The sequence below is a fragment of the Meriones unguiculatus genome, chromosome 15, assembly GCF_030254825.1.
Source record: "Meriones unguiculatus strain TT.TT164.6M chromosome 15, Bangor_MerUng_6.1, whole genome shotgun sequence".
NCBI lineage: Eukaryota > Metazoa > Chordata > Mammalia > Rodentia > Muridae > Meriones > Meriones unguiculatus.
The window spans coordinates 42,312,243-42,326,573 of NC_083362.1; the positions used below are offsets into that span (position 1 = coordinate 42,312,243).

Here is a 14,331-nt window from a genome sequence, read left to right on the forward strand (position 1 = left end):
CTTATGGCTAGCACAGTGTTGACACAAAATACTTTACATGCTAATATTAGTATTAATTTAGACCTCACAAAGTCATTTCTGTGTATTTACCCTACTGAATGTAGGTGATGACAGAGGGTATACAACTGAAAATAACCCAGAGAAGTCACTCCTCTAACAATGGGACCAGAAGAAAACTCGAAAAGGAAACAGTAAATCTCTATAAATCCTGACCAAATGTTTCCACACTCATTATTTTAGAATTGTTTTTTTTTTTAACTTACAAAAGACATAGTATAAAGAGCTCTTGCATATAGTCTTTATAACTATCTCATATAAGTATTATATATTCCTCATCAATACAAGTGATGCAAACACTAAATAAGGCCTCTATTTAGCCCCACTTGATATTATCACCAACTTTAGAAGCCAAGCTGCTAGTCAGTACCCTCCCATCATCCTCTCTGATGACAACACCTCTGAGGCAATGGTTGCCTAAGTTGTTTTTCAGGAACTTGGAGCCATGTTTGTCTGTCTCAAGCTAGTGGAAGCCACCAACTGTCTACTTGGACCTCACCATTGAGACTTATTTGACAATTGTAGATTACTCTAAAGGTACCGTTTTCCTCAGTGTGGGTCCTGTGAAGAGCATGGCTGTGCATGGAGTGGACCCTACCTCCACTTCCCTTCCCCTGCACCAGGCCATGCCGCTTCTTTATCCCACTAAGACCTCTACACCCTAGCCCCATGCAGGCAGGTCTGTGACTCAGGCCCCACTTCCTTGGGAATATACTCTCTTTTGCAAAACGTGGTTCAGTGATTGTCATAAATGGTGTCATATTAAGAAACCAACACTGATATATAACTATTAACAAAATGTATACTTTATCTAGATTCCATTCACCTTCACCTAATATTTCCCTTCTGTTCTACAATCTCATCTAGGAAGTGGCATGCATTTAATCATCTTGTCTCTTCTTGACTAGCATTGTCTCAGACTCCTCTGGTGTTGCTCTTGTTATGTCCTTGATGACTTTCGATATTGGTGAAATGTTTTTACAATGTCCCTCAACTGGGAATGATCCCACGTTTTTCCTGTAGATAGACTGAGACTATAGGTTGAGGTTTAAGGTCATACTGCGTAAAGTGTTGTTCTCATTTGAAGGACACGCTGTCAACATGCCTTATAACTTGACACAATATTTGCCAGGTTTGACAAAACAAATTCACCTCTCTATCCCCTTTTCCATACTGTATTGTTTGGGGGAAAATCACTATGTAATCCACACTTATAAAATTCTCCTGAGTTATTTGGAGAGATTTTCCTTTCTTCCATCTATTTCTTTATTTGATCATGTATTCAACCACTTGAAGTTACTATTCAATATTTCTTTATTTATTCATTTTGTAGCTGAAGTTATTCCCACTTTGGTCACTGGGTACTCTGTTGGCTTCTGTGCCCTGTAGCTCTGGTCTATTGACAAACTTCTTTACAGCAGGCACTAGAAGACACTTCAGGCTCCATTTTGTATATACTTCTTGATCCAGGCCTAAAATTAACACTTTGTTCAAAGAACCTTGGTGCTGAAGAAAAACTAGAAACTAATACCTCAACAACAGGCATACTTGTTTTTTAATGCCATACAGTAGACTTAAACTCAAGGAACTTTAAAAACAACAACAACAAACTGACAACATTAAAACTGGAGATGAGGAAATAACAGAAAAGTTCCACTTCTAAAATTCAGTGTGAAAATGTGGGCATTTTTTAATAATCCAGAGAAAAATACCATGTTTAATGTGATTCTTTGAAAAGTCTTAAAAAACAAAAAAACAAAACAAAACAAAACAAAAACCCCTTTCATGTAGTTTTGAGGTTTCTGTGTTTTTCGGCAAGAGTATAGTTTTTATGTTTCAAAGCCAGCAGGTGTATTCTCAGTGCCTCAACTGAAAGGCGGGGACCTATATCTAACACCTACACAGAGAACACTGACATGATAGAGCCTGAGTCCAGAAACCCAGCATCAATAACCCGTGTATAGAGGGAGCAGGTGAAGGGATTGTTTCTGATAACTGAGACTACTCCCAGAGTATCCTCTCTCTCTTTTCCCTTTGGTGTCACAGAAAGTAGGCAAGTGACAAGGGGAGGAGGCACTTGATCATCAAACAAACAGGACTCTAGCTCTGCTTGGAACTGACGTCATCCGTTCAGAATATGGTAGACAACTTCAGGATGACCACACTGGACAAACATCTGTTCTACTCAAATGCATCCATTAGGGCTTTCTTCAGTGTGTCAACGAGATCTCAACAAACTGTAGCCCAAGCCAGGAGTACTGAGGCACATTTGTAGATCTGGCTCCTAGGTCTTTGGAGTCTGAGGTCACTTCTGCTTGAGAGTTCAAAACCAGCCTGAGCAACATAGCAAGATGTTCCCCTATCCAACCCTCCCCCCCAAAAAAAGTCCGCAGTTTAATAATAAAGGAAGATAGCTGAAGTTCTAGGAAAGAAAAAGATTCTCATCCAAACCAGACTGGCCTGTAAGGAAATTCTTGACATCCCTTGCATACCTGTGAAGAGGCTGACAACACTTGCCTCCTTTTTCAACTGTGCACCTGCATCTTTGAGCAAACCAATACAAGCTACAAGTCCATTTACATATGTACATTAGTCATGAAAGGCTGAAGCCTCAGGGAAGCTCAAGTCCAAACCCCAAGTGTTCAGTCACCACCTGGAACGCTAAAAAACATTCCAAGGTGAAAAACAGGATCCAGACAGACTAATGACAAGGGGTGTTTCTTAAATCTCAGTATGGTCCAAGAGTACCAAGAGTACTAAGAAAGACTTAAGGCCTGGGCTCGGGTCTTGATTTTGCTGTTCTTTAGTTCCATGGGCAGGTAAGTAGTGATCTAAACCTCCACTCCATAGAACGTATACTGAAGGGTCAAAGTGGTTGGCTACCTACTGTGGTTCTTACTCTTCATTACTGTATATGCCAGTAATGAAGAAGAGGCATTCATAAAGTAATCCAAACTACTGGGCTTGGTAGCACAGGCTGTAACCTCCAGTTACAGGGAGGTAGAGACAGGCGAACTGTAATTTTCAAGGTCTCACTGGGCTACAGTCTAAGTTCAAGGCAAGCTTAAGCATTTTGTTAAGACCTCCCAAATAAAAACTAAAAAAGAGCTAGGGATATACCTCAGGGTGCTGGGCTAGCATATAGGCAAGGTCCAAAGTTCCTCAGTACAGCTGACTAAAGACCCAAGCCAACAGTGTCAAATGGAGCACAAGCAGAGATTAGATGACTGTGTGGTATTTTAAAATTGGGTCTCGTAATTGCTGCAAAGCAAGCAGCGAGTCCTGAGACAGTAAGAAGGAGGAGGTCTATGGCGGATGCAGGCTATCAGCCCAAGACGATCCATTAACAAATGCTGTGTCTACTGGGGTGTAGCAGGGTCAGTGAAGGAGCCCCATCCCTTCATCTCCCAAGCACACTCATGAAGAGTCGTGCTGCACGGTTTGTTTACAGTAGGAGGTTATATGGGGAGGTATGCTGTCCTCCCAGGGGAAGAGAACTGGAGGCACGGAAACAGGAGGAAAGGCGTCGGCGTGGTTGCTGTGGGCACTTCCGGGCAGAGCAGCAGGACCCACGATTCTGAAGCAGGGCTTTCTTAACAGGTGACACATATTCTACTCAGGCAGCCAGGGTGGTAAACAAGTTCCTTGTCTCCTTTCCCCAAAGCTCCATTTTTTTACGCCTTCAAACGATAGATGCAGAGAAAAGCAAATAAACTAGCCTTCCAAATGAGAAAAATGAATTACATGTAAGTTATTTTAATTAAAAAAAATTCTATGTCAAGTGATTGAAAAACCAGAGGAAGAAAAAAAAAAAAGCAAAATGTTTAAGCATGTGAGAACACTTTCTGCCAGAAGGATTTCCTGTTTCGCGAACCGCAGAGACGCAGAGAAACATCCGCTCCGTAGCCACAGCCTGTGCTGCAGCGACCACTTCTCTGTTCTACTTACCCTTCCTCCCCAACGAAGGTGACGTACAGTTTGTTCCTCTGCAGGTCCTTTCTGGAGTAGCCCATAATCTGATTAAAAGCATCTTCCAGCAAGTGATCCCTTCGGATAATTAACCTGTCCGCAAAGAGGCAGTCTGAGAAGTGCATTAAAAGAGTATTTCCTATTCCCTCTCTGTCTTGCCATTTAGTTTCTATTTACCACAGTTAACTAGGTGAGGAGTAAAGCTGCTTAATGTCACTGCTGTCTGCACTTAAACACATATTTGTCTTTAACACAATAGCAAAAGTTATGTAAAAGAATCATGGGTAAACCTGTGACCTGTAAAACACCCATGAGTCCTTTCTGAGAGGCGAAGACATTTATCCCATAAGAAAAGTGGTCATAAGACACACCCACACACCCACAGAGAGAGAGAGGAGGGGGAGACAGACAGACAGACAGAGAAGTTGCTTATTAAAGAAAGAACAACGCTATGAGGTAATCCTTTAAGACTGGAATGCACCTAAGCATGGAATTCAATTACTGAATGTCTCAGTGTTTGTGTGTGCATGTGTGTCCTGCAAAGCAAAACAGTTTACAACTGTACTGAATTTAAAGTGAGTCTTGAGATTTTTCCTAAAGGTTAGATAAAAATAAAGGATGCTGTGGCAATCTGCCGTGATGATGACAATTAAAGTCATCCTCTACGGATAACAATTTACCAAAGAAATGACAGGGAGCCTGAACTTATGGAAGGTCTTGGCAATTCAAGTATGAGGAAGAGCACAGTTCAGAGAGATATGATGTGCTTGGAGGTCCACAAAAGTGGAATTGACTGAGTAAACCTTCCTGTGCCTGGGGCTGGTCCTGCCCTGTGCACTCAGGGCACATGGTGGCCTTCTCTCCTCTACCTTCTCACAGGTGGGATAGTGAGCTCAAATGGGGACATGACATAGGGGCTGAGGTAGGAAGGAGGGAAAGAGGTGCACACAGAGATGAAAGGGAGGTAGCTAAAGAGAGGCAGGCACAGCATTCACAACAGGCTCTGTTGAAGAAGTGAGTCTATTTCATAGAGCAAAGCAGAGCTGATCACTGTCCTGTACTCATGCGGCCCCGAACAAAACATGATAACTATGTATCTCACAAATATCAGATGGGCCAACAAAGAGGTTCTCCTCAGGAGAAAAAAAAAATAAGTAACTTTAGTTTCATCTATAGTTCTACACAGTCCTAGTGTGACTGGAAAGCATAAGCATAATAGCGCTCAATTTCTGAGCAATGTTTTACATTGTTATACTGTAATTTATAAATTCCAAAATAACAATACCCATTAAAATAGACATGTGACAACCAATTTTCCAAACTCCCAACTGCTTCCTATCCATTCACCATCTATCAGTCATGTGGTTTGTGTCATTTCCACTTACTTTAATTTCCCTGGGCCTTGTCCATATCCTTTAGTTTCTAACTTCCTGTAAAAGTTCCTTAGTTTGGCTTCAAAATCTCTCTTGTAAGGGGCTGGAGCCCGGGCATTGGCACGCTGAGTACCTGTAGCAACCACAAAAGGACAATCTGGATCTGTGGCCTGTGAGAATCGCATCCACCATGAAAGACTACCACAAGTTAGCAAGAAAAGGGAGATACTGCTTTCAGCTTCTGTATCACCCCCTACACACACACACACACACACACACACACACACACACACACACAGATGAAGGCCTTAACAAAGCTCAAGGAAGGTGTCAAGGGAAGTTCTTGTTTGTAGCTTTTAACTGAGAATAAGGATCCTGTTTAAACAGCCAAATATGCTCACACATTTCTCAGATTTGTTCCCTTTTTCCGTCCAAACCAGAATGAGTGAAGTAGTTATTCTTGTCTACGGATAACTATTCAGAATGGAATATCTTTGCTTGCTGTGAGATGATATCATAAAAACGGTACAGGAAGCTGCATGAAGCCCCCTGGAAATGTTTTTGGGTATTCACTATATTTAAGAATGATTTTAGAGATATAATTACATTTATTGTACATTGCAGGATAGAATGATTTACGTAAAAACAGAATTCAAGCTTAACTGTGGGAAGAATATATCTTGGAATTGCTGAAAAAATAAAACAGTATTAATATGCTTTGCATTCTCAATGTGTCAAATACTGTCAATATCTACAGATTGAAAGTACTATGCCACCCGACACCCCAGTGTTATTAATAAAGCGTAAATAAAACATGGCTTCTTCCTCTTTCCACAGAAAAATCTGTGTGTCACAGGTGATTAAGTCACATGCTGGGATGTTAGACCGGTGATGAATAGGGGAATCAGACACAGACACGACAAAAACAGCTTCCACAAGGTATTTCCCAACTCAATGAAAGAAACCAGAAAACAAATTATGGTCGTGTTCATTGCACACAGTGCACATTCTATGAGCTTTTTTTTTTTCTTCCCTTTTTTGGGTGTGCACATCTGTGCGTATATGTGGGTTTTGCTGTTGTTTTGTTTTGTTTTGGGGACAAAAGATCTTTCTAGTTAGCCTAGACTGGCCTTGAATTTTCCATCCTCCTGGCTGTGCCTCAGGAATGCTTCAGTTACAGGCTTGAGCCATCATGCCTTGCAACATTTTCTTTAAGAAATGAGTTAGCTAAGTTGGCTATTTATCATTAATCTTGTGTTATATTCAACAGTGGATGCCCTGGTTGAGAAGACAAAAATAAAATATCAAATAACTAAATTTTAAACTAGATGGGATACAAACTGTAAAGAAGAGATAAAATTGCAGCCTTGTGGCTATAAACAGCCTCACGGGTCTACTTTATTTGCCCCCTATATTTAAAAAAAAGAAAAAGGAAAAGGAAAAGACTTTAGACTAACTGCCAGCATTTAAAAATTATTAGGATATTTCAAGTAATATAAAAACATGTTTTTCTCTTGAAAGTTATGAGAAATCTCACAACTGGCTTGACCCTCCTTAAGGAGACAGGCGGCTGCTTCCTTGGACTCCCCTCCCTCCACCAGCTTAGTGACACTGGCTGCCTGACCTACTGAGATCAGTGGTATAGAAGATAATAATAATGTCACAGAAAAGTAATCTGTTCGAGTGGAGATCAAAATGGAAATGACCTCAGGGAGGAGCTTAATTGGAGCCTAAGTGGTTAATTGCCAAGTCGATAGGATCAAGAATTACCATGGAAACAAACCTCTGGGCATGTCCGTGAAGGAATTTCTAGGTCTGCTTAGTTGGGGTAGGAAGGCCCACCCTAAATGTTAGTGGCAACATTTCAGGGGCTGGGGCTGGAGTTAAAAGGAAACAGGAGCTTAGTCCCTGAAATCCATCCCTCCGCTATTTGATTGAGAATGTGAAATAACCAGCTACCACCTGCTCCTGCCACCATGTCTTCCCTGACATGATGGACTGTATCCCCTTGAACTGTAAGCCAAAATGAACCTTTCCTCCACGAAGTTGCTTTTGGTCCAGTATTTGGTCACAGCAATGGGAAATTAAATAACACCGGACTTGTAAATAGTAACCAATCTGTGTTTTATACTGGTGCAGAGCAGCAAGAACTAGATTAAATATTGAATGTGTGTTCAACAGAAGGACACTCCATAACCTAGAGTACAGTGAGCATGCTGAAGAGAGAAGGGGAAGCTAATCAGTCAGAAGGGCTGGGGCCAATTAGAAGATGGAATGGGGGTGGGGTGGGGAGGAGTAGGACGCCTTTATAGAGCATTGAGAAGGGGAAAGGGAATAATGCAAACGTGGTATTTGATTGGAGGAACTCTCAGTAGAGGGTGTAGGGTAGATTAAGGGTGGGAAAGAGGAAGAGAGACTGAGGGCGGGGAAGCAGTTAGGTGTTTATACAGCAGTTGAGGCCTGAGGGGATAAGAACTAGTCAGGAGTGTGGTGACTCAGAGGAACACCAACCATGGGAAATACAAATTAGTGCCAGTCGAAGAGCAAGGGGCAGGGATGGGAAGCTCTGAAGACAGCAGAGTTTCTTAATGACGATGATAGCTGTTTTTTGATAAGCAACTGCTATACATTAGGGAGAACGCACTTTCCATAGGGGTCTGTGAACTGGTTATTAAGATTTTCATTATCACTTTGCTACTGAGGAAAATGAGGAAGCAGTTTCCTGTCCACATTCTAGGCCAGGAATGGGAGTTTGGGATTTGACCAGGTCTGTTGGATGCTAAAAGCAGGGTGGGGAATGATTTTGGTAGCCAGGGACACAGGAAACTGTGTATAAACTTTGACTTGGATATGACAGTGAATGATCGCTCTACAGACACTGGACAGGACAGCTCTGGAATCTGCGGAAGAAATTAGTCAATTCCAGTGGATAAAGTGAGTTCGTGTATGCAGGACACTGTGCAGTATCTGGGTCATAAGAAGCCCTCTGTGACCTGCTGTTAATGCCACCTGTATATATACTCAACACATAGGCAAAAATAGTGAAACTTTAGAGATTGGGTAGGCACAAGATGGGCTCCTGATCAGTATTCTGTCTGGAGGCTTGTCTGTGGATTTATAAATCTTTTGTTCAAAGAGCTAAGAGTTAAGTCATAAGAAAACAAATATATCCAACCTAAAAAAAAAAAAAATCCAGGAAGTAAAAGAGAATCCTATGCAGTGGTTCTCGACCTCGAGTGTATATTAGAATCTCTTAGGAAACTTTAAAAAATCCCAAAGTTCAGGCCACACCCAAACCCATTCCATCAGCATCTGTGGGGGTTAGGACCCAGGCCTCAGTGTTTTCCACAGCTCTCCAGATGACTCCAAAATTCAGCCACTCTGAAGAATCACTTACAGGGAGCTCACCTGCAACCAGAGAGACACGCGCGCCATGGGCAGCATCCAGGGCTGCACAGGGCAAGGGCTGCCTGCGTGCTTGAAGAAGTCATTTGCACCACAAAGAGACATGAACCACATGGGTACAAGGCTGCTGCTGGATGGATGAAGGCCAAGACAGAGCACCACTAGCGAAACCCAAGAGAGCTGTGAGAAGCTCTAGACCAGTAGCCCAAACAGCCCAGAAAGCAGCCATTAACGTCAGTCATTGGTGGGAAACCGAAAATGAAGATTAAAGAGTGAAGGAAAGCTCTTTAAAGAGTGTGTTCTTCATTTAAAATTATGAATAGAATTTCTAACCATCTATTTTATTGAATAAATATTATCCTTATTAATTCTGAAAGGTTACTTTTGTTGTGGGAAAGGATAGTGTTATAAGAATAATTTTTTTTAAAAACAAATTTTACTGATATATTGTTTAACATAACTTACAACAAGGTTTCTGGTTAAAATAAAACTATTTTAAGAAATAGAGAGAGGGGATGGAGTGGAGAGAGAGAGAGTGTCTTGCTATATAACACAGGCTGGCTTGGAACTTGAAATCTTCCTGCCTCTCCCTTCCCACATCTGGGTTTATAGGTATGAGCCACTGTTGCCAACACCAGCTGTCATATAATTAATACAAGTTAAGCTCAACTGCCAAGAGCTTCCAGGGAAGGAATGAGGTTATATTGGTTCTAAAAACCAAAAAATGTTCCTGGAAGACTGAACTGATATAAATGTATGGGAACCATAACCACAATCAAAGGTCCTTTCTCTCAGTGAGCACTCTCGTGGTCTCCGGAGCTCTCCCAGAGGGAATCACGTGGGAAAAGGTCAGTTGCTTCTAGGAAGTGATTGAATGGAGAACTGACCTCATGGAAGGCTAGTACTTTATTAACTATTTGCAGAAGCTTGCCATCTTCCTTTCTTTGCCTCTGATGTAGCTGGAATTCCAGACCTGAGCCATGAGGCTCATCAGTGGCTCACACCATTTACGGAAAATGATTTGATACTGTGGTTTTCAGACTTGGCCGAGATGTAACTTATTAAAAAGGAAGCACTGAAGGGTGTGCTAATACCAGGCACTCTATCTTGGCAGCATGAGGCATGACGATAAAGAAGAATAATAACAAAAATAAAATATCTATAGTAATTGTACTCTGGGGGCTATTAATAACACACATAAAAAGGAGACACGAAGCTGGGAGACAAGGAGGGAAGTGAGGGTACGGGGGTTGGGGAAAGGGAGTCAAAGTACCAGTGGATATAATATGTATACTGGAAAATGGACACAGAAATTATATCTCTAATATATGAGACAAACTGTGTGCCACTGAATTTAAATTCCTAGAGATGTATCCTTAAACAAACTTTCTTGGTTTCTTATTTGTCATAGAAAAACTGTATGGTGTTTGCAGAGGCCATTTCCTTCAGACACAGCTGAGATCGGATTGGCATTATAAAGGCCCTAGAAAAACAAACCTTCACATTCCAAAATTTTGACAAGCTTTAGGTGAGCACTCTCACAGCTGCAGAAAGCGGTGAGTCAAAGTTTCCAGAGCCCCTTTTCTCTTGAGAAGACATGCAAATGGACTTGGAATGAGGCTAAGTATGGAAAGATTTCCAGGTTCCTAGGCACTCAGAATGAAGATCATTAAAATTTATTATTGTCATAATTTTCACAGTATCATTCTCAAGCCACTAAAATGGGTGAAATTCTAGTCACAAGAAAAGGACCAGGCCACTCAAAAAATTATTTCTGAGATGTTGATTTTACACAGTCAGCAAAGAAATGGATAGACGCAGAAGCCATTTTCAGAAATAGATTCCTCCACAGGGGAAATGAGGTTAGTGAGGCCTGCTTCTTCTCATGTGGACTTGCTTACAGTTGCTTCCACTCTATCAGGCACTACATCCCAGTCTCAGCATCAGACAAAGCCCACTGGGTTGGAGCAAGCCAAGAATATGGAGATGATTTTTCCTGCAAATTAAAACCACCACAAACACTGCTAGCAATTTAGATACGGCCAGATTACACACGTCATTGGAAAATGTTTAACTCTGAGTTTCCAGAATGCACTTCATTACTGCCATGAACCACTCTTGTGGGTCTGTGATGCTAAATGAAGATGTGAACTTTGTCGCCACTTAGAATGTTTGCACAGGATCAAAGAATCAAAGACTGCTCAGGCAGTCTTCAAGAGCTTGCTTCTTACGTGGGGGTTCACAAGATGGAATCTGGAGGAAGAACCTTGAAAAATGTCAAAACGCCAAAAGCTCCCTTTTGCTCATGCCGTGGCTAGCATGAGCAAAATTCAACATGGCTCTACTCTTTTAATTGTAAGACACCAAGGCAGAGCCACTAAAAGCTTTAGCACACATCCGACCTAAGACAAAGATCGCTACAAATGACTCAGTGCCTAAGCCAGCTGACCTTGCAAGTCAGGAAGAAATGAATTCATGTATGCCAGTAATGAATACCTCACAGAGGGACAAAGTGTACTTTTTGGATCGTATTTCCAGAAAAAAGAAAAAGAACAAATCAATGTTTACTAGATATTTGTCATGTAAGGCAGTCCCCCTCCCCCGCAAAAAAAGCATGAGAGATGATGTGATTATTACTACTTCAATATTATTTTTAAATTTCTGGCAGGTGATAAACTGTCCAAAGTCTCTCCATTGGTAGAAGAACTCACTGAGGCCATCTGTGACTTCCGATTTCCCTCTTTAGACTTACCTGTCGTGTCATACACCTAGTTCCTCTCACCTGTCATCCATGTATGTGTCTCTAGCTGATCCAGTGTTGACCTGCTATTACCCCCGGTGTGCTGCCTTGTCAGGGGCTGGAAGGCAGCCTTTGTCTCCATCAGTACCACCCTGAGTCTTGTGGGCACACACGTTCACTTCCCCAGCTGAGCGTTCCTTTCTTCAATTTTTCTGCTTCTGACTACTGTCCAACTCTGACTTTACAACTGTGGCATTCACTTAGCATCAGGTACCATGTTGCACCTTGCATAGTCTACTGTATCATCTTTGTAGAGCCTCCTCTGGCAAAGATCACGTACGACTTTATGAGTTTCACAGTTCCTGGGCTCTCTTAGGACTTTGTTTATTTCTGAATCCTTTGGACATCTGGCTCCCCTAAAAGATTTTCCTAATTCTACTCCAGAATCCACCATTTCCTTTACTCATCCCTCCACCTTTGCCCACTCCTTAGATGTGAGGACTCACCATGTGATCATCCTGTTTTACCTGCCCAACGCTTCATCTGATCTGCGTTCTAGGCTTCAGTCCTCATGACACTGAATTGATAGCTGTCAGTCTCTGCACTGCCCAATTGTCTTTGGTATCTCGTAACTATATTTTCCACTTGTCTTTGGGTAGCTCAGACTGAATGTCCCCAAATTTCTCAATAAAACATGTAACAAGTCAAGCTCATTTTACTTTTTTCTATAAGCTACACACTTTTTCTTTCTAGGCAAGCGGAGCCATCATCCGCTGGGCATTGTGGGAAAGACCTTCTAAGTTGCCTTGGCTTTGTCTTCCCTGGGCTCAGTCCTAAAGACCCAGCATGTTACATGTCCCATTGCTTTATCCCTATATTCCCTTCATGCTCGTTAGCATGTCTAATGCAACATCCTCTCAAATGTCTCCCCTGCCTCCAGTCCCCAAGATTCTGTCATCCCTCCTGCTGCTATCAAACTGATCTTCATAAAATAGATATCACTGGCACTTTTCTTTTTGAAAAGTTTCAGAGATTTCACCAAAAGCCAGTTTTCCAGACATCGTTAATAGAACTAGATGCTAAATATGTGACCCAAAAGACAGGCTACTGGGTTTAAATTCATGCCGTTATTAGTGACCTTTGCCAGATCAGGGTCTACCCTGGGGTAGGTCACATAGAAAGCATTCAGGTTGGTCTACATTTCCAACCTGAGTCTTGAGAACACCTTCCATTTCTAGTCACTTTCCCCAGTGTCCTCCTGTCCTTGCTTAGTGTGTGCTTCAGCATTAACCAGAATGTCTTTCTGTCTTAGGACCCTCAGGGAAACTTCCAGCTCTCCTGGTTTTTGCTTGCCTGTTTGATGTAGCTGAGGTGTTTTTTTCCCCCTCACCTCATGCTAGGGACCAATCCCAGGGCCAGCTGGGCAACTACCACCCAGCTAAATTTCAAGCCCACCTGCCAAATTTCTATTCAGGGTTCCCTCACACCTGTTACCTTAATCTTCCCTAAACAACTGTTCCCACACCTATGTTCCCAGATATCTCAGCATTACAGCACTGACCACTGAGCTTCAGACTCACTGCTGACTCACCACCTCACCACGAACCCTTCAAAAGCAGAGACTGTGTGATTCATCTTAATACCACAGTGGTCTAATTCAGTGCGTGGATCATCGTTGGATGCTCAATAAATCTGTGTTACATGGACAAATTAATAGAGCTTTTCCTGTTGTGGTGTTCAATCAGACAACAGCTTTATTATCAGAGCAACGTGTGAGAACACACGTTGTACACTAAAGAGCAGAGCAGCTTTCGGTGACACATCTGAAGTCTGGATTTCTATTGCAATAGTTTTAAATTCTGATAGCTATAAAAGGGAGAACACCACATTGCCTATAATGGAGACATAGCTGGTGTTCTGTCAACATCATGGCTACCTTCCCTAAAAATTCATTTGCAAAGCTCCACTTTTTCCATTTACTCACCCAGCCAGTCCCCACCCCTTAGTTCACATCTACTTCTTCCAAAAAGAACCCAAATAGGCTTTCACTCATCAGCTTGTTCCGTCTGCCCATTCGTTTCTCTCGTTCCATCTCATACAATCAGTGAATACAATAAGGGGAAAATGCCCAAGTCCATTATCCCAAATGATTTAAATTCTATTTTATTTCTTGGGTGGAGACATCATAGTCTATCAAAACTGTACCCTCAACCAAACTTTTTGAATCAGAAGAGCTCACGTAGGATTTTTCAAGAAACATTAGCCAGTAGACAGCAAAACGAAGAGTGAATTCTACAAGAGGACATGCATACAACTAACATTTATCCTCCTGCGTATCATCTGTAAGTGAAAAGGAACTGACAAGGGGCAAGTTCCTTAAAAAGGTAGCAAAGACCACACAGCCTGTACCTGCAGGCAGAGCGCTCCCCGCTGTACTCCTCAGAGCACGCCCATGCGTAGTAGGCCGACTCACCTGGTGAGTTCTGGGGAGATGACACAGGCGAGCCTCGCGGGGACTGACAGTAGCTGGGGTGGAGTAAGGCATGTGGAGGCACATAGGACATTATCTCTTCCTCAAATAAACTAGGAAAAAAACATGGAACAGAATATACACATTATCCAAAGGGGCTGAGAAGACTGCTTCCACAGCAAGGAAGAAGGTGGGATTCTGTGAAGGCTTTCTTGTCCTCCATCATGATTTAACAGGTAGCTTCCTCCCATTGTTTTATTGTTGGAAACATCCATGTACAGGTGAAACATAATTTTGCACATGTGTTGTTAAACATT

General features: G+C 42.1%; 1 protein-coding gene across 4 annotated transcripts in view; it reads right to left on the bottom strand.

Annotated features, from left to right (window-relative positions):
• The window catches only part of Hecw2 (HECT, C2 and WW domain containing E3 ubiquitin protein ligase 2), a 349,936-nt gene that overhangs the window by 38,618 nt on the left and 296,987 nt on the right, over positions 1-14,331 (bottom strand). For all 4 annotated transcript variants that reach the window (XM_060368357.1, XM_060368358.1, XM_060368359.1 and 1 more), the window contains 3 exons: positions 14,018-14,127; positions 5,412-5,532; positions 4,006-4,119 (listed from right to left, as the gene is read on the bottom strand). In XM_060368357.1, coding sequence (XP_060224340.1) covers positions 4,006-4,119; positions 5,412-5,532; positions 14,018-14,127 — 345 coding nt within the window. The remainder of the gene's footprint in view (positions 1-4,005; positions 4,120-5,411; positions 5,533-14,017; positions 14,128-14,331) is intronic.